The 25,885-nt window shown below is 38.4% G+C and overlaps 1 protein-coding gene across 1 annotated transcript in view; it reads right to left on the bottom strand.

Annotated features, from left to right (window-relative positions):
- The window catches only part of Chd1 (chromodomain helicase DNA binding protein 1), a 93,733-nt gene that overhangs the window by 49,007 nt on the left and 18,841 nt on the right, over positions 1 to 25,885 (bottom strand). The window contains exons 3-7 of the mRNA XM_045132359.1: positions 10,087 to 10,285; positions 8,715 to 8,819; positions 7,116 to 7,180; positions 3,980 to 4,129; positions 3,427 to 3,695 (exon numbers count right to left, since the gene is read on the bottom strand). Of these exons, the coding sequence (XP_044988294.1) occupies positions 3,427 to 3,695; positions 3,980 to 4,129; positions 7,116 to 7,180; positions 8,715 to 8,819; positions 10,087 to 10,285 (788 nt within the window). The remainder of the gene's footprint in view (positions 1 to 3,426; positions 3,696 to 3,979; positions 4,130 to 7,115; positions 7,181 to 8,714; positions 8,820 to 10,086; positions 10,286 to 25,885) is intronic.

The following is a 25,885-nucleotide window of genomic DNA, read 5'->3' as shown; positions in this document are numbered from 1 at the left end:
ATTCAATTTGACAGCCACTCACGTAAAGCTACATGAGCATCCACTTGCAATGGCAAGAAATGCTGGCATGCACACATACATACATGCAAATAAAAAATAACACACTATTATTAGGGTACAGAACTTTAGGAGAAATTGTTTTCCACAAATAAAAGAAGCTAGGCATGGTGGTTCATGCTTATAATCCCAGCACAGGAGATTGAAGTAGGAGGATCTCCATGAGTTCAAGAGCAGCCTGTACAAGACTAAGACCCTGTTTCAACATACTCCCCCAATAAAAACAAATAAATGAAACTCAGACTTTTAGAAATAGCAAATTATCTAATTTAATAAGAGCTTTAAAATTAGGAAAACAATTTTAAAACAATGGAATATTCAACATTACATATCAACTTGATCTGTAATTACTTTAATTTCCACTGATACATAAATACTGTATCAAAGTTACTAGAAACCTACATATTTAAGAAAAAAAGTTTTCATTAACTAGAAACTCTTAGGTTAAAAGTCTTTAATTAGGGCTGGAGAGATGGGTTAGTGATTAGGGTGCTTGCCTTCGAGTCCTAAGGACCCAGGTTAAAGTCTCTAGGTCCCACATAAACCAGATGTACATGGTGGCACGTGTGTCTGGACTTTTCAGCAGCTAGAGACCCTAGCACACCCATTCTCTCTCTGTCTCAAATAAATAAATAAATAATTTCTTTAGGACTTCCGGTTAAGATGGCGGCGTAGGTACCACGCCAAAGCAGACTAGGGGGGAAAAAGACCCAAAAAACTCAGCAAAATACACACTTTCACTAAAAACTGAGGTGTATAGGAAATTGAAGTGACAGTGGAGAAGTAGAAGTTATAGAGCATCCAGAGCCCTCACAGGCAGGAAAAGCGGCTCCGGCAGCTCGGCCAACCGCCGCAGCCGCGGCGCAGCAGAAAACCGCCAGACTCGGCTGGAGACCCAGGAAAAGCCAGGTGCAGGATTTTCCCCTCACACCGCGCTCTCCGCAACTCGGGAAACGTGAGGGGAGAGCGGCAGCGAGCAGCGGAGGAGCAGACCGCGAGGTAGAAGCACACGTGGAGCAGCGAGACAACCAGAGCAGCCGCGGCTCCCTCCCCTCCTCCACCGCCTGAACCCAGCTCCAGCTGGGATACAAATTGGAAAGGAAGAAATCAAGTTATCATTATTTGCAGATGACATGATTCTATACATAAAGGACCCTAAAGACTCTACTAGCAAGCTGTTAGAGCTGATCAAAACCTACAGCAATGTAGCAGGATACAAAATAAATACATAGAAATCAGTAGCCTTCATATATGCTAACAACAAACACACAGAGGATGAAATCAGAGAATCACTCCCATTCACAATTGCATCAAAAAAAATAAAATACCTTGGAATAAACCTAACCAAAGAAGTAAAGAATCTATACAATGAGAACTTTAAAACACTCAAGCGAGAAATTGCAGAAGACACTAGAAAGTGGAGAAACATCCCTTGTTCCTGGATTGGAAGAATCAATATCGTGAAAATGGCAATCTTACCCAAAGCAATCTACACATTTAATGCAATCCCTATCAAAATTCCAAAGGCTTTCTTCATGGAAATAGAAAAAACAATCCAAAAATTCATTTGGAATCACAAAAAACCTCGAATATCTAAAATAATACTGAGCAACAAAAAAGAGGCTGGTGGTATCACCATACCTGATTTTAACCTATACTACAGAGCCATAGTAACAAAAACAGCATGGTACTGGCACAAAAACAGACATGTAGATCAGTGGAACAGAATAGAGGACCCAGATGTAAGCCCAAGTAGCTATAGCCACCTGATATTCGATAAAAATGCCAAAAATACTCATTGGAGAAGAGACAGCCTCTTCAGCAAATGGTGTTTTGAAAACTGGATAAATATCTGCAGAAGGATGAAAATAGATTCTTCTCTCTCGCCATGCACAAGAATTAAGTGCAAATGGATTAAAGACCTTAACATCAGACCGGAAACTTTGAAAGTGCTAGAGGAAAAAGTAGGGGAAACCCTTCAACATATTGGTCTTGGCAAAGACTTTCTGAATACAACCCCAATTGCTCAGGCAATAAAACCACAGATTAACCACTGGGACCTAATGAAATTACAAAGATTTTGCACCGCAAAGGACACAGTGAAAAAAGCAAAGAGGCAACCTACAGAATGGGAACAAATCTTCGCCAGCTATATATCTGATAGAGGATTAATATCTAGGATATACAAAGAACTCAAAAAGTTAAATAATAAGGAATCAAACAAGCCAATCAAAAAATGGGCTATGGAGCTAAATAGAGAGTTCTCAAAGGAAGAAATACGAATGGCATATAAGCATCTAAAAAAATGTTCTACGTCACTAGTCATCAGGGAAATGCAGATTAAAACTACATTGAGATTCCATCTCACTCCTGTCAGATTGGCCACCATCATGAAAACAAATGATCATAAATGTTGGCAGGGATGTGGAAAAAAAGGAACCCTTCTGCACTGCTGGTGGGAATGTAATCTGGTCCAGCCATTGTGGAAAACAGTGTGGAGGTTCCTAAAACAGCTAGAGATTGATCTACCATATGACCCAGCTATAGCGCTCCTAGGCATATATCCAAAGTACTCATCTCATTTCCTTAGAAGCACATGCTCAACCATGTTTATTGCTGCTCAATTTATAATAGCTGGGAAATGGAACCAGCCTAGATGTCCCTCAACAGATGAGTGGATCATGAAGATGTGGTACATTATTACAATGGAGTTCTACTCAGCGGTAAAGAAAAATGAAGTTATGAAATTTGCAGAAAAATGGATGGACCTGGAAAGTATTATACTAAGTCAGGTAACCCAGGCCCAGAAAGCCAAGCGCCACATGTTCTCTCTCATATGTGGATCCTAGCTACAGATGACTGGGCTTCTGCATGAGAATGAAAATACTTAGTAGCAGAGGCCAGTAAGTTGAAAAGGAGACATAAAGGGTGGAGAAAGGAAGGGAGGAGGATACTTAATAGGTTGATATTGTATATATGTAATTACAATGATTGTAATGGGGAGGTAATATGATGGAGAATGGAATTTCAAACAGGAAAGTGTGGGGGTGGGGAGGGAGGGAATTACCATGGGATATATTTTATAATCATGGAAAATGTTAATAAAAATTTAATAAATAAATAAATAAATAAAATAATTTCTTTAAAAGCCTTTAATAAGCACCTGAGAAATCTTCCAAATATCCATAATGTATGAATGTGACCATGTGGACATTTCCTAAGATATACAGGCTAAGTAATGTACTTTTTGTAGCAAATATGTCAAACAAAAACAGAAGAAAATCCATCTTCTTAGCTTTCAGAATTGGTAAAGTTTTAAAAGAAATACTCTATTTTGCTCTAATAAATATGTAAATAATGAAACAATACCTCCTTTTCTCCCAAGTCGGCAATCCATAAACCTTTCAATTGTTTCAAATTCATCCTCCTCAGGTTGAGGAACATCCTCTCCACAGACCTCTAGCAGGTCATCAGAATCTGTTTTCATTTCCTCATCTTCCTTATAGCTAACATTGACTGTGGCTTGGCGGCGAGAACTTCGTTTATCATTATCATAATCGTCATCATCATCTTCTTCAGACGAATCAATTTGCCTCTTTTTTTGTCCAAGAATCTTTTTTCCATTTTTTGACTTAGATCTGAGAGGAGATGGAGAAAAGCTTTTTGTAGAAACACTAGCATAAGCCAGGCGTGGTGGCACACACCTTTAATCCCAGCACCCGGGAGGCAGAGGTAGAAGGATCACTATGAGCTTGAGGCCACCATCATACTACATAGTGAATGGCAGGTCAGCCTGAGCTAGAGAGAGACCCTACCTTGAAAAACCAAAAAGGAAGCACTAGCATAAAGTTTTTGACAAACTATTTAAAAAAATTCATTTCCTAACAATTTTATGTATCAAACCATGAAGTATTCTATTTACCTATTTTGAGGCTTTCTGCTTTTGACTTTGTTTTTCGGCTCATAATCAGATTCAGTTTCATCACCACTACTTTTCTCTCTTTCTTCTTCAGACTCAGAATCAGACCCAGACTGAGACGGAGATCCTGACCCGGACATCTGCCAATCCTCACTGTATATAAAGTTTATAAAGTATTTTTATTTAAGCATATATCATTAAGTAAATTCTGTTGATAACGAAATGCAAAGATGACCAAATCAACTAATTCCATATATATAAAAGAAATTTTGCCCCACACTAAAAAATAACACATGTCTTTAGAGTAACACTAGAAAATATCCTTTCATAAATTTCTTTCACATCTTCAGATTTTAGAGACCAGTTAATGACGGGGAGGTGGTTCAAAAGCCAGGTGCACAAAGTGGTGCATGCATCTGGAGTTTGTGTATCCATATTCATATTCTCTCTCTCTGTCTCCCTCCCTCCCTCCTTTTGCTGTCAATGAATAAAAATATTTTAGCCAGGAAAATTAAAAAAATATATTTTAGCCAGGGAAGTGGTGCCCACCTTTAATCCCAGCACTCAGGAGACAGAGGTAGGAGAGATCACCATGAGTTCAAGGCCACTCTGAGACTACACAGTGAATTCCAGGTCAGCCTAGACTAACTAGTATGAGACCCTACCTCGAAAAACCAACACCAAGAAAAAAAAAAGACCATTTATTAAACCTCAAATGAACTGTAAATGATATTTTGAATCTCATTATGGATAAAAGAATATTTTGTTAACAATTACAGGTTTAGTTTGGGATACTTTATAATAATATACTTTCATATAAAAAATGGTTCAAATACCATATGTTTTAAATTTTCTAGAGGCCGTGATCTTAAAATATTCTTTCAAACTACTTTTACTTTATTTTCTAGTTTTTTGTTTTTGTTTTTAGGCAGGGTCTCACTGTATCATAGTCTGATCTGGAACTCTTTAAACCAGGTTGGCCTTGAACTCATGATTTTCCTACCTCAGCAATAGGATTAAAGGTATGTGCCACCACAGCTGGCTTCAACCTGATTTTAAGACTATGTGTTCACTAAAAAGAAAAGCTTAATTATAGAATAGTATTTTTAAACAAGAAGCCTCACAACAAACGGCATCTTTAGGATTCAGTGACTACCTTATCTTTATTACTATTTAGTCTACTGGTTTCTTGTCCAACAATAATTAGAGAAAAATATTGGATACAAGTTAGTATCTTGCTATTATGTAAAGTGAAATGAAAGGTAAATTCTTAGAAGCTGAGGATAGGGCTCAGAAATTAAAAGACACCTGCTTGCAAAACGTTCCAAATCAGAGTTCAATTCCCTTGTACCCACATATAACCAGACTCAAAGTAGTACAGGCATCTGTGATCCCAACGTGCCTATGACAATGGGAGACAGAGCCAGGAGAATCTGAAGCTCACAAGCCAGCTAGTCTGATGCTTTCATTTGCAGTCTAGCAGTTCATTTGTAGTGGCAAGAGAACCTATGTCATATACAGTGGAGCACTGACATCAAAGTTGCCCTATGACCTCCATGTGTGTGATATGTGTGCCCATATAGACATATTACATATACTCACAAGTAAATGAAATTTATAAATTCAGAAACCAACTAAAAAGATGAAACGATAGATACATGATTCCTGGACGAAAAATAATAAATACAAATACAGACAAAACATGAACCAAAGAAAATGTGAAGATCCCTATCTAAATTGAAAAATAAAGGACAAATCAATACAAAGAAAAATCAAGCCACCATAAACGCATAAAATCTGAGAAGTAAGTATTCTAACACATTCTGGGACAAGATTTTGTACAACTGAAGTACACTTCCTGTGTAGATGAATCACAAGGATAATCATTAACATAAAATTATCAATTATACTGTGATACTATACTCTTACATTTTCCAAATTACTCAAGTTGTCTGAAACTGATATTTTAAAAATGAGAGGTTTTAAAATCTACAAACATAAAAAGTTTAGATAGAAAAGAAAAATGTTTAGTATTTTTTGTTTATTTGTATTTTATCTATTTATTTGAGGGGGAAAGTGAGGAACGGAGAAAGGGTAGAAATAGGTTCTTCTGCTAAAAACGAACTCCAAAAAATGGACCATTTTCTGGCCCTGGCTTTATGTGGACACTGCTGAGCTGCAGGCCTGCAGGCTGGGCAAGCAAGTACCTTTAGTCACTGAACAAGCTCCCAAGCCAATGTTTAAAATTAATCTTTAAAATACCATGAGCAAATAATTTAAAAACTCTTCAAATGAATTTTTAAGAGTCAGGCATCGGGCTGGAGAGATGGCTTAGCGGTTAATCGCTTGCCTGTGAAGCCTAAGGACCCCGGTTCAAGGCTCGATTCCCCAGGTCCCACGTTAGCCAGATGCACAAGGGGGCGCACGCGTCTGGAGTTCGTTTGCAGAGGCTGGAAGCCCTGGCGCGCCCATTCTCTCTCTCCCTCTTATCTGTCATTCTCTCTGTGTCTGTCACTCTCAAATAAATAAAAAAATAAAATTAAAAAAAATATATTTAAAAAAAAAAAAGAGTCAGGCATGGTGGCACACAGCCCTGGGGAGGAAGAGGTAGTAAGATTACTGTGAGTTCAAGGCCACCCTGTAACTACACAGTCAATTCCAAGTCAGCCTGGGCTAGAGTAAAACTCTACCTTGGGAGGGCGGGAGGTAGGGGAACACCTGGGCTGGAGAGATGGTTTTAAGGCACTTGCCTGTGAAGCCTAAAGACCCAGGTCCAATTCTCCAGGACCCACTAAAGCCAGATGCACAAGATGGCGCATGCCTCTGGAATTCATTTGCAGTGGCTGGAGGCCCTGGCACACCCATTCTATCTGCTTCTCTCTCTGCTCCCTGCCCCAATAAATAACTCAATAAATCAAATATTTTAAAAAGAAGAAAAAGAAAAAGAAGAGGAAGAAAATGAAACAGCTGGCCGGGTGTGGTGGTATACACCTTTAATCCTAGCACTTGAGAAGCTAAGGCAGGATGACTGTGTGTTGCGGCCAGCCTGAAATTAATACTAGGTTAGCTAGGGAAAAAAAAAATACAACCAGGACTATTTTCCTGACATGAAAGTAGTCCCATGTACAAAATGACATACTCTTTATGCTTCTTCCTCTTGAGCTCACTCGATGAGCCATCAGAATCGTCACTGCTAGAGGAATCCTATAAAGAAAAACAAGGCCAATGTCATTCATCAATGATTAGAACTTAATAATGTTATCAGTTTAACTTGCTATACTACTTAACACACTTTGCTAACAATACTAGTAAAGCTTTTCCTCCTCCTTCTGCTATATTTATATTACTAATTAGCTTTAAGTAATTAAAATTTTCATTGCAAATTAACATGATGAAATTTGATAATTATTAAATGTCAGAATTTTATAAAAAGAAAAACTATTCAGATCGACCATCTCTGGTGATGTTAATTATTGTAGGATGGCCACAAAGAACCCTACATGCTCAAACTACCTATTTCTGAACTAAAACTTAAATGTGTTTTTCAAAACACACATGTATGTATTTGTGAGTGCACAACTACATGGTTTCCACAACACAAAGTGGAAAAGAAAAGGTGGTTTCAAGAACCTGGGAAGGTGTGGGGATGGAGGGTGATGAAGAAAAGATGATTAATGCGAACAAAGGTGTAATTGGATAGGAAGAATAACTTCCAATATTCTATAACACAGGATAACTATAGTTGACAATGAAATATTTTTTCAAGTATTTTATTTATTTGAGAGAGGAAGGGAGGGAGATAAAACCAGCAGGTCAACGCCTCCAGCCATTGCAAGTGAACTCCAGACACATATGGTACTGACTGGTGAATCAAACCTGGGTCCTTAGGATTTGTAGGCAAGCATCTTAACTATTAAGCAATCTCACCAGCCTCACAACTGAATATTTTTAAGTAGCTACTAGAGAGGATGTTGAACATTCCCAGCAAAAATAAATAATGTGTGAGTAAGCAGATCAAACTCCTTGATCTGACTGTTATAATGTACTGAAAATATTATGAGCTGGCAATGTAGGCAGAATGCTTCCCTGGCATGTACAAGACTATGTTCAATACCCAGCAAAGCATACACATACACACACACACACACACACACACACACACACACACACACTCAACACTACGTTTTACAAAAAATAAAATTCTAGACAGACCTCAAAGTTGCCATCCTCTAGCCTCAGCCTCTCCCAGGTACTAGGATTACAGGCAAGAGCAGCATGCTGGTTTATCCTACTTAATGACTTCCTCAGATCTCTAGTTTTTCTTGTTTTTATTTTGTTTTGAAACAGGTTACTATGTAGTAGTCCATATTGTATTCAAACTCACTTTTTAGTCCAAGCTGACCTCTAATTCACAAGTCTTCTGAGTGCTGAGGTTATAGGCATGTACCAGCATTTTTTCCTTAGTTTTACCATGATAAGAAAATACATACAAATATCCCACCAACTATTCAGGATTAACTTCTCAAAGGGGAAATACTAGGTAAAAGATCATATGCATATTTCAAGGTTCTTGCTACATTATTTTAAATAAATGTAGGTATATTTCCTTTTATTCTTCAAGGTTGGCTTGGGGCTGGAGCTACAATGAGACCCTGCTTCAAAACACAACAGCTGTACTCAGGAAATGCTTCAGCATGACTATGTGTAAGGCAGCAAGCAGCCCACAAGGAGCACTCACCTCTTCAGATCCACTGTTGGAGGAAGGGGGCTTCTGAGGCTGTGGCTGCTTCTTCAGCACTGCAGATCTCTGAACAGCCAGGGCACTAGGGTTGCATTTCCAAAACTGTACCACAAATATGAACCAGGGAAGATGACATGTAGCAAAAACTAAATAGAACTGAACAATCCCAACACGTGCATTCCCCAAATAAATTAAGACTACTTTCCTCACTCATTTTATATATAATATCACTGCAATATGATGAAATTAAAATGCTGAACTTTAATTATATGTAGCTGATTTTATAGATTATCATCACCCTGTTCTTGGTGGCTAGAGTAATATATGCTATAATGCTCTTACAGCGTGGGTACCTATTTTTATCAGTGTTAAAGAGGAACAGCCACAGAATTATATATATAAATCAGTTATCACCACCAAGCACAGTGTGTTTGCATCTTATCTTTTCACGAACTGGTATTCTAAATAATCTAGAATACACTGTCGTGTAGTATGGACAGGTTCATCTTGTAATAGCTTCTTTCAACAAAGTAATTCCTAGTTTACCAGTTAACTTCAAGCAAACAGAACTCTTTCTGCTATTCGTAACACAGCATCTCTTCTGCAGCTCTTGAAGAGAAATCATTCACTGTAAACTTAACCACAGGAAACCACAGGAATCCTCATGACATTGAATTTGTTTGTGGGGGTGGGGTCTCAGTGCAGGGTTCCTGCATGCCAGCAGGTGCTCCCCACTGTGCTGTACTCCTATGCCATGGCTCTGGATATTTATGAAACTCAACTTCCGCCTTAAAAAGAGGCAGAAGAGGTTGTATTTTTACAAGTGTGTACTGCTGGCTTCTTCTTCAAGCCAACTAGTCCAGATAATAGTCACATATTTGAGATTCATGAGAAGTAAGTTTTTTTACTTATTTATTATGAGATAGAGAATGGTCATGCCAAGGCCTCTACCCAATGCAACCAAAATTCAGGTAATTACATCACCATGTGCATCTGGCTTTATGTGGGTACCAGGGAAATCAAACCTGGGTCCTTTGGCTTTGCAGGCAAGCTCTTTAACTGCTGAGCCATCTCTCCTGCCAGAAAGTGAATTGTTTTGTTTTTGGAGATAGGGTCTCACTCTAGCCCAAGCTGACCTGTAATTCATTCTGTAGTCTCAGGGTAGCCTTGAACTCATGGCGATTATCCTACCTCTGCCTTCCAAGTGCTGGGTTTAATGGCATGCACCACCACGCCCAGCTTCCAAAAAGTAATTTTAATTTTTAATATTTTTGGCTTTTTAAAAGAATCTTACACAAGAGTATTCCAACTACACAGGCACTTTCCCAAAATAATAAAGACATCTACTTTGCACTAATTATATTATTACCTCTGTGCCATCAACTTTCAGTGGTTTTGCTTGAACCTTCTCTCGGGATGTGTCTGACTCAGACTCTGACTGACTGCCTGAGTCCGACCCAGAGTCAGAGTCACTGCTCCCTGACTGGCTACTGCTTCCATCGCTGCTGCTTCCAGAACTCGAGCCAGATCCAGAGCCTGAAGCTGACCCAGAATCATCATCCGACTGGCTAAGATCAGAAAATAAGCGATTTTAAACAACATTCAGTAGGAATATAATTTTCAGCAGAAATTCCAAATCATTAAACTTGATTTCATATTTCAACTATGTAAGGCCAGATAGAAAAGGGAATGTTCATTTACATTAATGGGCATACATATTTGACATGTTTGTTAGTACATAATCTCTCTCAAAGACAATGAGCACCACCTACCAATGGGACCCCGGAATAGAACCTTAAAGGCAAAAAGTTCAAGAGACTAGTTCTAACAGTTCTAAGTTAGGAACTGTGTGATGAGTTGAAAATTCTTACTGTGGTGGGTAGAAAAAAAATACTTCTGGTTTCTACTTTATACAAGATCTCATCACGGGCACAGCATGGCGGGACAAGCTTGTAAGTCTAAATCGTGGAAGGCTGAGATAGGAAAACCATAAATTTCAAACCTATCTTGGGCTATACAGTAAGACCCTGCCTCAAAACACAAAGAAATGGGCAGGGGGTGGGGGGATTGTACTCTTTCATTACTATAGAAGGATACAACATTTTATAATTAAGCTATAAACAACCACTTATAAAAAATCAGTTATGCCTAAGAAAATCATTTAAATTTTTATGGTTCCACTGAAGTAATATGAAACTGATTTTATAATGCCTGTAGCATCCCTTAAGAAAGTATTAACAGCTAATAAATTATCCTTTTTCCATTTCTAATTCTTCATACAAGGTAGTCAAGATATGCAATAATGAGATGGCTGTATACATTGATTTTATGTCCAACATCATTATTTGTACAGGTGTTTACATTACAATTTCATTATTTGTGTGCACACATGTATGCATGTGCATGGGTGTGTATGGTGTATTCGCAGGCACATGGATGCCATAGCAGGAGGAATATGGAGATCAGAGGACAACTTCAAGGTGTTTCCAATCTTCCACCTCTTCTTTTGAGACAGGGTCTCACTGTTTTGCCACTGCCGCTTGTGAGCTTCAGGGTTCTCCTGGCTCCAACTGCCACTGCTGGAGGTGCACTGGGATTACATGTGTGTACCACTATGCATCAGGCTCTACATGGATGTTGAGGAAAACTGGACTCAGGTGAGTAGATTTGTAAGCAAGCACCTTTAACTGCTAAAACTATCTCCCTAGTCCATTTTGTCATTTTGTTTTTTGTTTTTCAAGATAAGAGTCTCACTCTAGCACAGGCTGACCTGAACTCACTCTGTAGTTCAAGGCTGGCCTTAAACTCATAGCAATCCTATCTCAGTCTCCCAAGTGCTGGGGTTAAAGGCAAGCACCACCATGCCTGGATCCATGGTAACACTGTAATTGCTGAAAACATAGGCATAAAATTTCTAACATGTATGGTAGGCCAAGCTTTTAAGATAATTTCATCTTGCTTCTTGAGAAACTACAGGTAACATAGCTTATGTATGTGTTTATGGTAAAATATGCATCCCTGTTTTCTGTAATTTTCAAAAATATCACCAGATGGCGCAATTTATCAAAGAAAATTGGCCACAAATTTAAAAATTGTTCTTTTTCCAGAAAAAAAGATTTGTAAAATAGAATAAAAGCTTGCAGAAAATATCTTAACTCTACAAATTAGGCATAAATTAAACTGCTTAAGATATGAACAAGCATATTTATACTTTTAAATCTAGAAAAAATTCAGTGAAACAGTAAAGAACATTTTGCCTTATGTGTGGGTATCATTTCTATCACTCTTTTATCTCCTCTAGTCCCATCTCCCATCCTAGCCCTCAGCCACCAGCAAATGTATGGTCCTGAGGCAACATGAACAATGCAAATACTTTTTAACTTTAGAAAAGGGAGATAGGGGCTGATAAGGTTTTACTTCCTTCCCTTGAGACAAATTGGTAGTAATATTATATATTTTTCCTGACACTGAACTTTATTTCTCCTTTGACTCACTAGGGAAGAAAAGCATTTTCCAATAAGCTTTTACAAGGAATCATTCATATGCTAGGAACTAGAAAGGTTGAATGGATACAGCTGTCCCCATGAAGAGATTGTAACCATGAGACAGTCATGTCAACTGATAGGCAGCATGGCATCCTGACCTAGACACAGCCAAGTTATATTCAGCAATCACAGAACATATTTAATAATAAGGACTATTTAAGCTACTCCTCAGGTTAAAAAAATAATAAAAGAAACTTTTTGATTGCTTGTACTTATTAACTTTTTTCACAGTCCCTCACAGAGAACCTTACACTTAAGTGTGGGGGTTAGGATCAAGCTTCCTTAGCTGGCAAAATGTCTACTTAGCACGCATAAAGCTCTGCTTTGATCCTCAGCACTGCTTAGACCAGGTATGGTGATACATGCCTGTAACAGGATCAGAAGTTCAGGGTCATCTTCAGGTACACAGTGACTCTGAGACAAGCCTGAAGTACATGAATCACTGTCTCAAAAAGGTAGGGAGGGAGGGAGGAAAGGGCTGGGAGAGATGAGAGAGTGGTTAAAAGTGCATGCAAAGCCTACAGGCCCAGGTTCAATTCCCCAGTAACCAAGTAAACCCAGATGCACAAGAGGCACATGTGACCAGAGTTTGTTTGGAGAGGCCAGAAGCCCTGGCATGCCGATCAGCTAACCTCCCCCCGAGTAAATAAGTAATTTTTTTTGTTTGTTTGTTTGTTTTTTTGGTTTTACGAGATAGGGTCTCACTCTAGCTCAGGCTGACCTGGAATTCTCTATGTAGTCTCAGGATGGCCTCGAACTCACGGTGATCCTCCTACCTCTGCCTCCTGAGTGCTGAGTAATTTTTTTAATAAAGAAAGTCGATGGATAAATGTGGGGGAAGAGGCGGTATGAGACTTATGCTCCTGCTACTCTAATAGTACACGTTTATTAGTAGGGTGTGCTTAACTTTGGTATCTGAAATACAGAGACACTCAATGTAGTGCTCTTGCCTAGTATGAAATATAAAATAGTCTGAGCAGTTCTTTAGTAGTAAGAATATGCATAGATAGGGAGGGGGAAGAAGAAAATTTGTTCAATGAGTAGTGACTTTTAGTTAGCAGAAATGAGTATTGGTGTCCCATTACACAGAAGGGTGACAACTGACTTGATATATTTTTTTCAAAAATGAGAAATGAAAAAGTCTTGAGTATTTTGCCACAAATGATAAATATCAGAGTATATATGCCTTTACCTTGACTTAAACATTGTAAAAAATACAAATTTACTGAAACATACATAGTAGCTTATATGCAATATTTAGTTGACAATGTCAAAAATAAATGAATATGCAGAAAGTAAGGAATATTATATTTATTGCTAGAGAATGACCTCCAAAATAAAGTGAGAAAAAAAATCAATCCATATGTTATGATTCTTTTGTGTAAGAAAGGGAGGCATATTTATATATACCTGATTAAATGTTTAAAACTAGAAAAGATAGGCTACAAAGATGCCTCAGATGCAGGCTCCACCTGGCTTACTTGGATCCAGAGAAATCAAACTGGGGTCCTTTGGCTTTGCTGGCAAGCACCTTTACTGCTAAGCCATCTCTACAGCCCAAATGTCATGAGTTGTAATCCACTGCCATCTTTCACTTCCAAACTGTCATTTTAGTCAACCCTCATTTGATTCTTAAGTTCTTCAAAAAAGGCCTCAAGTATTTTGAAAGCTTACTTATTTTCTGACAGGACAATATACACCAGTATCATCTTGCTTCAGACTCTATTACTATTACAGCTCTTTTGCCAACATGCTTTTCTGCTTTAATTGGAAATTGAGCAGAACATACATATTTGGTGATGTTTACTAATGGTCTTCTTGTTTAAAACTTTTAATAAAATGGTTTTGGTGTATGTAATTTAGAGGGAAACACATTAATTTATAGTCTTCTTTTAAAAGTCTGCTTTTATATTTATATTATCATCATTTAAGTTGAATTTCTTGGTTTCAAAAGACATTATTTATTTGCTTGCCTTAGACTATGTAACAGTATTAAAAACATTACTGTGATGGTTTGAACAGAATAGATGGCCCCCAATATATTCAGTTGTTTATTTTTAGTTTGCAAGCTGCAGCCAACTGGCTGGAGGCAGTGTTACTGGGTGGACCTTACGGTATGGTAGTGGGTTTCAGATTTCCATCTAAAGATATGCAAAGTGTACCTAGCTGAAGTTCCTGATGCGTGCTGTGGTATGTGGCTTTTTGCTTGTACTTCTTTCTCTCTGCTTGGTCCTGTGAAGGCAGGCCAGCTTCTTCAGCCATTGTGGAACTTCCCCTGGACCTGTAAGCTTCAATAAATCCCTTCCTCCATAACTGTGCCTGGTCTGGAAGTTCATCTCAACAAACCTGAAGCTGTCTGCTACAATTACTAACAATTTCTTTTTTAACATTTATTTTTATTTTTATTCATTTATTTGGGAGTGACAGAGAAAGAGGCAGAGAGAGAGAAACAATGAGCGCACTAGGGCCTCCAGCCAGTGCAAACGAACTCCTGATATGTGCGCCCCTTGTACACATGGCTAACGTGGGTCCTGCCTCGAACTGGAGTCCTTAGGCTTCACAGGCAAGCGCTTAACCACTAAGCCATCTTTCCAGTCCCTAACAATAACTTCTTAAAGAATTTTTGTGAAATCCTTTTTCCCCCCCCCACGTAGGGTCTTACTCTAGCCCAGGCTGACCTAGAATTCACTTTGTGGTCCCAGGGCACATTCAAACTCACAGTGATCCTCCTAGTAGCATGCACCACCACGCCCAGCTGAAATTCTTTTCAATCCTCAGAAATAAATCACAACCACTCAAAATAAGTCAGCTGAAATAATTTATTTTCAGTGTGCCCACCAATTAGATATAATCAGAATCATGTCTTTTTGTTGATGGACTACTTTTTATTCTTTTTGACTTAATGTTGCTTTATTATTAACTTTGGATCCACTTTTAGAGATAAAGAAGTTACAGTCAGAATCCCAGTTTCACAGGTCCTAATGGGAAACTTACTGTTGGTGTTTTGTTAAATGGACATGATGTGCATGGCAGACTGCCTTCTTGCAATCACATTTATGGCCATCAATTACTGCTGCTGTCAGCTTTTTGTCAGACAGGCTTCTTTATGCAACGGTCAGTGATAACTGCAGGGACTCATAACTGGTCAAAGTGATGAAAATATGTGATGCTTAAACGCTCAGTCATAAAAAAGGCCCTCTATGTCACCCCCTCCCCATGGCAAGACCCCAAGGAAGGAGGGAAGTGGTGTAGTACAGCAACTTTTAGAAATCATGTAGCCTTTGCATTCTTAAACTCACAGCAACTATGATGACCTGCACAGGACTGGGCCCATGTAGGGAGGAGGAGCTCATAAGGATCTAGACAAAGTTAATGATTGATGGGTGGGAGAAACATTTTCTTCAGTGGTGTAACCACCGGTAGAGTGCTATTTGCCTGAAGACAACCCTTCATCCATGCTCCTGTAAGCAATTTGGGATCATTGGATCATTAAATAAATAAATACAGAAGACATGAAACTAAGTGGGGAGAAGAAAGAGATACACACGGATGGGAATGGGACAAAAGACTGAGGGTGAACATGGTTAGAATACAGTACATACATGTCAGGAAGTATCATAATAAAATTTATTATATAATGAATATATTCTAATTTAAGACACTAAAACCCCTAGCTTCTACTTTTGTCTCTATATTCTATCCTCTTCTCTCCTATAGTAACATTTTTCTAATGTTTTCCCTTCTAATAGTATAAGCAAATTATGAATAAGAATGTTTATATTTAGTAAGGAATCATGGTATACTTGGGAGGCTGAGGTAAAAGGATTATCATGAGTTCTATTGGGGCTACAGAGTGTGTTCCAGATCATCCTGGACTAGAATTAGGCCCTACCTTAGAGGGAAAAAAAGAATATTTATATCCTTCTTTCATAATTAAGATATTTTACACTCTTTACTGTTGAGCGCATGTATTATTAGTCTTTAAAAAAGTGAATATGCTCAATGGTTTCTTCTTCAGGAATGTTTTCAATTTGAGTTCTTTGAACATATTAAAATAATCCTTTTTGAATTCTCTATCATTTCCTCTAAATCAGTCTCACTGGAGGCCATTTCTGTTGGATTTGTTTGCAGGAATTATAATCGTCTTGATTGTATGTGTATTTCTTGTACTAAAATGTAGAGGTTTGAGAGGACATGGTGGCACACGCCTTGGAGGCATAGGTAGGAGGATTGCCATGAGTTTGAGGCCACCCTGAGACTACATAGTGAATTCCAGATCAGCCTGAGCCATAGTGAAGCCCTACCTCGAAAAACCAAAAAAGACAGGTTTGTGCATCTGAGTTATTTCAATGCTTGGGTTTTCTAGTTATCTGCCATATTCTTAGACGTGTAAATCAGAAGTTATGTCATTAGAGTAGGAGGTCAAAGTTGCAGGTGTGGCTCCTATATTGCTCCTGGAATGAGAGGAGGAGTGACCCAAGCTGTTGGATATGCCTGCTATGCAAATATACTAGTATCAAATTAACAACGTTTCTTTTGACTTCAATAATTGCTGGTGGGTAAATGAATAAAGCTGTTAGAAATATGCTAGGGTTTTGGTTGCTTAGAAATGAAATAGTTTAAGGTGAATTAGCGTGAGGGCTACTATTAGCTTTGAATGAAGATGGAGGTGGCTCAGAGGTAAGTTGTTTTCCACAGAAATTTGAAGTTGTTGAGTATATGGAAGGTTGTAGTTATAGATTATAAAGAGGGGGAAAGCAGGAGAGGATGAGGAAAAGATGCTGAAAAGAGAGGGAAAGTAAGCAAGTTGTGGATAGGAAAGACACAGAAAGATTCCAACAATAGGTTGGGTGGAGAAAAATACAGCACATTTTTAAAATCCAACTGATCCCTATGCACTAGTGGGGATTAAAACAGGTAAACTAACAAAGCCAAATTCCCTAAACTGGCTGGACATGTGGCTCCTACCCTTAATCCTATCACCTGGGAAGCTGAGATTCATGGATTGCAATGAGTTCCAACTCAACCTGTGACAGAAAGAGAACTTGCCCCCAAGAAAGACAAGGGGAGGCAATATAAACAAGAAATAATCAAAAGTTAACCCCAAAACAACTTAATTAAAAATGGCAGTCAACCAAAAGTATATCAATTGAATCTTAATACATCAGTATTTTTGTCTTAGTGGTTTTGAATTCTTTCCCTCCCTGACATTCTCATAGTGGTTTTGAATTCTTTCCCTCCCTGACATTCTCATTTAGCAACTTGTCCTTAAATGGAAGGTGCCATTAGCACTTACAGTGCATGCTGCCCCAGTGTAAGATTTTAGGGAGGCTTTCCATTTCACCTACCTGGAATGCCAGGCTGTTTCTCTCTTTGCTGCACTGTGGGCTCAGCTCAGCTGGTTAGGTAGGTAGATCTGCTCTACAGTTCTGTGGGTGAGGAGTGGCTCAGATACCTCCTTTCTATTATTTTTATTATTTTAAGTAATTTTTGGATTAATTTCAAATTACAGAGAATTTAAAAGAATGTCATCAAGATCTTTGTTGTTGTTGTTGTTTGTTTGACACAGGATCTTGTGTAACTCAGGTTGGTCTTGAACTCCTGCTTCCATCTCCCAAGTGCTGGGAGTATAGACGTCTACTGCCACTCTGACCTCAAGATCTTTTTATGCCCTGGCTCAAATTCACTAATCTCCCCCCATCCCACCATGAAGAGTCTCATGCTATCCCAGGCTGACCTAGAACTTTCTCTGTAGCATCAGGTTGTCCTGAAATTCATAGTGAATCTCCTACTTCAGCCTCTGAAGTTTGGTGATTAAAGGTATGTGCCACCATATTGGGCAGATCAAATAATTTTTAATTCATTACATTGCCATGTTATTGCCTTTATACTTACATATTGTTTATATACATGTATAATATGTATTCTTTGATCATTTGAAAGTAGATTGCAAATGTTTAAATGTTGATATAAGTATGATTCTCCCTCTTGAATAAAAATTAAAATGTTCTAAGAACATAGAATTCAGGGTATAGTAGAAAGAGAAGAATTGCACTCTAAAGGCATAGTAAATATTTTCAACAAAATCATACAAGAAAATTTACCCACCAAACAGAAAGAGATGCCAATATAGATATAGGAGGCATTTAGAACACCAAACAGACAAGACCATAAAAGAACCTCTCCTCATTACATTATTACTAAACACACAAAACAAAGAAAAAATACTGAAAGCAGTAAGAAGGAAGCATCAAGTCTCCTATAAAGGCAAGCCTATCAGGATAACAGCAGATTACTCAACACAAACTTTAAAAATCAAAAGGGCTTATTATGTATTCCAAGTTTTCAAAGACAGTAACTTTCAACCAAGATTACTATATTCAGCAAAACTATCTGTCATAATAGAAGGAGAAATAAGAACTTTCCATTAAAAAAAAAAAAAAAACAGGTTAAAAGAATATATGACACTTGGCATGGTGGCACGCGCCTTTAATCCCAGCACTCGGAAGGCAGAGATAGGAGGATCACCGTGAGTTTGAGGCCACCCTGAGACCCTACCTCGGAAAACCAAAAAAAAAAAAAAAAAAAATTACATGAAGGAATCCTTCAGACCAAAGAGAAAGAAAAACACATACATGAGAAAACAGGAAAAAATAAACCATGTTCAAATACTAGTTAATACAACAGAATAGAAAAACAAGAAGTACTACAAAAGGAAGAAGAATGGCAAGAATGAAAACACACCTTTCAATAATAACTCTTAGTATCAATAACCTCAATACCCAAACCAAAAGATGCAGACTTGCAAACTAGATTAAAAGGCTGGATCCTTTGTTTGTTGCCTCCATGAAAATCACTTCTCCATAAAAACAAACACTACCTTAGGGTCAAAGGATGGATAATGGTATTTCAAGCAAATGGGCCTAGGAAACAAGCAGGTGTTGCTATTCTAATATCTGACAGGACAGACTTCAAACCAACATTAGTTAGGAAGGCTAAAATATGTCATTTTATAGTGATTAAAGGAAAATGCAACAGGAGGACATTGCCATTCTAAATATATGCACATCAAACATGAGTGTTCCCAATTTCTTTAACAAACCCTATTTGACTTAAGATCACAGGTAACACCAAGCACAACTGTAGTGGGTGACGTCAATGCCCTACTCTCAACAACTGACAGGCCATCCTGGCAAAAAATAATCAGAGAAACATCCGGATTAAATGACATCATAGAGCATATACACCTAACAGATATTTACACAACATTCTATCCAAATGCTGCAAGATACACATTGAAAAAAAAATCTTTAATTTATTTGAGAGAAAAACGGAGAGGGGAAGAGAGAGAATGGGTACGCCAGGGCCTAAAGTCATTGCACATGAACTACAGATACATGTGCCACCTGTACATCTGGATTACGTGGGTCCAGGGAATTGACCCGAGTTCCTTTGGCTTTGCAAGCAAACTTCTTAACTGCTAAGCCATCTCTGCAGCCCAGAATACACATTCTTTTAAGTAGCACATTTTCTAAAATAGACCATGTATTAAGATGTGGTGGTTTGGTTTGGGCTGGAGAGATGGCTTAGCGGTTAAGCACTTGCCTGTGAAGCCTAAGGACCCCGGTTCGAGGCTCGGTTCCCCAGGACCCACGTTAGCCAGAGGCACAAGGGGGCGCACGCGTCTGAAGTTCGTTTGCAGCGGCTGGAAGCCCTGGCGCGCCCATTCTCTCTCTCCCTCTATCTGTCTTTCTCTCTCTGTCACTGTCAAATAAATAAATAAAAATCTTTAAAAAAAAAAAAAAAGATGTGGTGGTTTGAATAGATGGCCCCCAAAATATTCAGTTGTTCATTTGTTTATAGTTTGCATCTGTAGCCACCTGACTGCAGGCAATGTCAAGTGATCTTTAGGTGTGATGGTGGGTTTCAGATTTCAATCTAAAGATATGCAAAGTGTGCCTAGCTGGAGATCCTGAAGCTGTGCTGTGTGGCTTTAGGCTTGTGCTTCTTTCTCTCTCTCTCTGCTTGGGCCTGTGAAGGCAGGCCAGTTTCTTCTGCCATTATGGAACTTCTTCTCCTGGATCTGTAAGCTTCAAAAAATATCCCTTCCTCCATAACTGTGCTTGGTCTGGAAGTTCATATCAGCGAACCTGAAGCTGTTTGCTACAACCATATATTAGGGCACAAAGCAAATCTAAACCAATACCAGAAAACAAACAATTCTTTGTATTCTATCTGACCAAATGGGATGATGAATGGGTCATTGAAGAAATCAGAAGGAAATCGAAAAATTCATAGAATCAAGTGATAATGATAACACAACATACCAAAACCTTGAGACATACGAAGGCATCCCTTAGAAGGAAATATACAGCTTTAAATGCCTATGTTAAGAAATTAGAAAGGTCACAATTAAAACTTAGAGCTTTACCTTAAGGCCTTGGAAAAGAACAAAGCAAGAGAGGAGGGTACTTAATAGGTTGATATTGTATATATGTAAGTACAATGATTGAGGTGGAGAGGTAATATGATGGAGAATGGAATTTCAAAGGGGAATGTGTGGGGGAAGGGAGTGAGGAAATTACCATGGGAATTTTTTATAATCATGGAAAATGCTAATAAAAATTTTAAAAAACTAAACTAAAATAAATAAATAAATAAACGAAAAGATGGGAGAGCTGGCTTAGCGGTTAAGTGCTTGCCTGTGAAGCCTAAGGACCCTGATTAGAGGCTCAATTCCCCAGGACCCATGTTGGCCAGATGCAAAAAAAAAAAAAAAAAAAAAAAAAAGAGAACAAAGGAAACCATAAAATAGTAAAAAGAAAGAAGTAACAGAGTAGTGGAAAAAATAATGAAACAGAAACCAAAGAAACAATACAAAGAATCAATGAAATGAAGAATTGGTTCTTTGAAAGGACTTGATAAACCCTTGGCTAAGCTGACCAAAAGAGAGAAGAGAAACACATTAATAAAATTAGAGCTTGAAAAGGAACCATTACAAAAGATACCAAAAAAATTCAGAAAATCAACCACACACCTTTAATCCCTGGACCAGAAAGGCAGAGGTAGGAGGATAATCATGAGACTACACAGTGAATTCCAGTTCAGCCTGGACTGGAATGAAACCCTAACTCAGGGGGAAAAAAAGACAGAAAATATTAATGACATATCTTAAGAATATACACAGCACTATGCTTGAAAATTTGAAAAAAAATGAATTTCTATATATATATATATGACCTACCATAAGTAAAGCAAGATGAGTTAAACTAAACAAACCTATAAAAAGCATTGAGAGCAAAGCAGTTATAAAAAAAAAAAATCTCCAAACTATAGAAGTCCAGGCTCAGGGGCTGGAGAAATGGCTTAGCGGTTAAGTGCTTGCCTGTGAAGCCTGTGGACCCCAGTTCGAGGCTTGTTTCCCCAGGACCCATGATAGCCAGATGCACAAGGGGGCACACGCATCTGGAGTTCGTTTGCAGTGGCTGGAGGCCCTGGCACGCCCATTCTCACTCTATCGCTCTCAAATAAATAAATAAAAATTAAAAAAACAATTTTAAAAGTCCAGGCTCAGGTGGTTTCACTTGGGAATTCTATCAGACGTTTCACAAAAGAACAGTGCTTCCCAAACTTTTCCATAAAGAGGTCTCTCTGTCTGTCTCTCCCTCTCTCTGCCTCTTTCTTTTTCTCTCTCAAATAAATTAAATAAAATAAAATGTTTTTTAAAAAAGAAAGAAAGGACTGCTATCAAATTCATTTACAATGCCAACACTGGGCTGGAAAAATGATTTATTAGTTAAGGCACTTGCCTAAAAAGCTGACGATTCAGTATCTATTCCCCAGTACCTATATAAGCCAGATGCACAAGGTGGTGTATGCATTTGGAGTTTGTTTGCAGTGACTAGAGGCCCTGGCATGTCTATTCTCTCCAACCCCCTCTCTATATTTCTCTGTCTCTCTATCTCTCTCTCAAATAAATAAATAAATATGTTTTTTTAAAGTCAGCATTACCCTGATACCAAACCAGACAAAGATAGAATCAAAAGGAAGGAAATTACATGTCAATCTCCCTCATCAACATAAATGCAACAATTCTCAACAAAATACTAGCAACAGAATACAACAATACATCAGAAATACCATTCACCCTGACCAGGTAGGTGTTAACCCAGAGATGCAGGGACAGTAAAACATATGCAAGTCAATAAATGCAATACATATATAAATAGACTAAAGGACAAAAATCACTTGATCATCTCAATAGATGCGGAAAAGGCATTTGACAAAAGCCAACATTCCTTCATGGCATAAGTCCTAAAGAAACTGGGAATAGAAGGAACCTATCTCAACATAATAAAGGTTATTTATGACAACCTATACTCAAATGGGGGAAATTTTGAATCATTTCTACTAAAATCAGGAACAAGACAAGGATGTCTATTTTCCCCCACTTTTATTTAATATAGTACTGGAAGTCTTAGCTTGCAATAAGACAAAAGACACATAAAAGGGATACAAATTTGAAAGGAAGAGGTCAAGTTATCATTATTTGCAGACAGTATTAATTCCATATAAAAGGAAGTCTAAAGACTACCAGCTAACTTAAGAGCTGATAAGCACTTGAAGCAAAGTAGCAGGATAAACAGCATTAACATACAGAAACCAGTAGCCTTCCGATATGCCAACAACAAATGTGCTGAAGTTGAAATCAGGAAAACATTTCCATTCACAATTGCCTCAAAAAAAAGTACCTTAATTCATTTGGAAGCACAATAAAAACCTCAACAGTCCAAGCAATTCTGAACAGCAAAAATAAGGCTGTTGGTTTATCACCATATCTGATGTTAAGATGTATTACAGACCCACAGTAACAAAAAACAGCATGGTACTGGCACAAAAACAGGCACGTAGATCAATGGAATGGAAGACCCAGATGTAAACCTAGGCAAACCTATAGCCACCATTTCTGACCAAAATAACAAAAATATTCAGTGGAAAAAAGACAGCCTCTTTAACAAAGGGTGCTGGGAAACTGGTTATCTATATGTAGAAGGATGAAAATAAATCTTTCTCTCTCCCCATTCACAAAAAATTCAGTCCAAGTGCAACAAAGACCTTAATAGCAGAACTGAAACTCAGAAACTGCTAAAGGAAAAAGTAGGGCAAACATTCCAACATATTGGCATTGGCAATGACTTTCTAACTATAACCCCACTCACTCAGGAAGTAACACCACTGATCAACCATTTAGATCTCATGAAATTAAAAAGCTTTTTATAGTAAGGGATACTGAACAAAGCAAAAAGGTAACCTGACACAATGGGAGAAAATCTTTGCCAGCTATATTAAGACAAAGCCTTAATATCTAGGGTATACAAAGAAAAAAACAAATAAGCAATCAAACAACCCAAGTAAAAAATGGGCTATGTAACTTCAATAGACAATTCTCAAAAAAAATAAATAAATACAGAGAGCAAATAAACATCTAAAACCATGTTCTACATCCTTAGCCATGAAGGAAATGCAAATTAAAACTATGTTGAAGCCAGATGATGCACACCTTTAATCCCAGCAGAGGCAGGGGAGGTGGGTTGCTGTGAGTTTAGGACCACACCGAGACTATCGTGAACTCAAGGTTAGCCTGGGTTAGACCCTACTTTGAAAACCCAAAAAAGAAAAAAAAAAAAAAAACCACAAAGAACGACTTTGAGATGCCATCTCACTCCTGTCAGAATGGCTATCATCAAGAAAACAAATTGACAATAAATGCTGGTGAGGATGTGGAAAGAGAGGAAACTTTCTGCATTGTTGATGGGAATGTAAATTGATACAGCCATTGTGGATTTCAGCGTAGAGGCTCCTGAGACCGCTAAAACTAGATAGGACCCAGCTATACTATACCACTCTATGGTATATGTACTAAGTACTCCAATAACTACCTTAAGAGATACTTGTTCATCACATTGATTGCTGCTCTAATCACAATAGCTAGGAAATGGTACGAGCCTAGTTGCCCTTCAACTGATGAATGGATAAGGAAGATGTAGTACAGTTAAACAATGCAGTTCTATTCAGCAGAAAATAAAAATGAAATTTGCAGGGAAATGAAAGGATCTGGAAAAATTAATGCCACATGTTCTCTCTCATGTGGATCCTAGGTACGAAAGTTTGGATTTGTATGAAAATTGAAGAAAAAAATCATTAGTAGAGTACAATAAGGTAGAAAAGGGCCATAAGGGAGAGAGGAGAGGGGAAGACTTAAGGGGAGAGTTTTGTGTATATATATGTGAGTAGAGGAACAGATTACTGGGGATAGAATGGCTAATGGATTCAGAGCAACATATTCAGTAAAGGAAGGATGGGAAGGGTTAATCAAAATTTAAGTTGTTATGAATAAACCATATGGACATCTACTTCCTTGCTAGCCAATAATATTTAAAAGAGAAAGGGCAGAAGTATTATATGGACATGGAAAATGGTACAGAAGCCAGAGGTTATTAGGAAAAATTTCAGTGCCAAGAGGTGAGATATCTTCTAGTGAGTTGTTGTCCAGGGAGGGGTCATGATGGCCCTAAAACAAGACAGGCCATTGCAGAGGCTCCTGGTTGCTCAACAGAACTAGATGGTAAGAACCTACTGCTGAAGACACCACATGCTTGGTTGGGCTGCAGGTCACTGCAAAATCAAGCTGGAGCTGAGGTATAAACTTCCTCTCTGTCAAATGTAAGAAAGCTGGAAAGATTATGCTTTATGCGGTCCTTTAGAAGAGAGAAGTCATCAATGGAGCTAAAATAGTGGACCCTGACAGCCTTACTGCATGCAACCAGGCCAAATGTGCCAAATGGTACAAGGGCATGTCTATTGTAGGGGAAACCAACTGCTCTCTAATTGGACTGGAGGCCAGCTCCATGGGAAGAAATTCATGCCTAGTAATGAAAACCTAGTCAAAAGCCTATGCCGCCAGGCATGGTGACGCACACCTTTATCCCAGCACTCGGGAGGCAGAGGTACGAGGATCGCCATGAGTTCGAGGCCACCCTGAGACTACATAGTGAATTCCAGGTCAGCCTGGACCAGAGTGAGACCCTACCTCGAAAAACAAACAAACAAAAAAAAGGCTGTGACTGGGGAGGTCATGAGCCCTAGGGGAGTAATGCCTATTGTTGTCTGGCTAAATGCATATATTATGCCCACAAAACTGTCCTCTAAGCACCTTTTTATGTTTATACCCAACTACTAATGCTACTTTCACTTTTGGATAGAGAAACTTCTCTTTTTAAATGGTTGTGACCACAGTGACTCAAAAGTCACCACAGTGCTGGGAAGAAGTGACAGCAGAGTGTTCAGCACTAAGACATCTCTATCATACCTTCCAAGGCTCAGGGTCCACTGCAGAAGAGGTGGCAGAAAGAAAGAGCCCACCCTGAGGCTACATAGTGAATTCCAGGTCAACCTGGGCTAGAGCGAGACCCTACCACAAAAAAACCAAAAACTAAATAAATAAAACAAAAAAAAAAGAACATAAAACCCAAAAGGAAGAGTAGGTAGGACTGCTTACAATGCTGTCTTCCAGACCCAAAATGGTCTTGATAGTCATGACCTCATAGTTCCTGACACCTACCT

Source organism: Jaculus jaculus, chromosome 13, assembly GCF_020740685.1.
Source record: "Jaculus jaculus isolate mJacJac1 chromosome 13, mJacJac1.mat.Y.cur, whole genome shotgun sequence".
Lineage (NCBI taxonomy): Eukaryota > Metazoa > Chordata > Mammalia > Rodentia > Dipodidae > Jaculus > Jaculus jaculus.
Note: the sequence above shows the minus strand (reverse complement) of the source record. Positions and strands in the feature narration are given on the sequence as shown.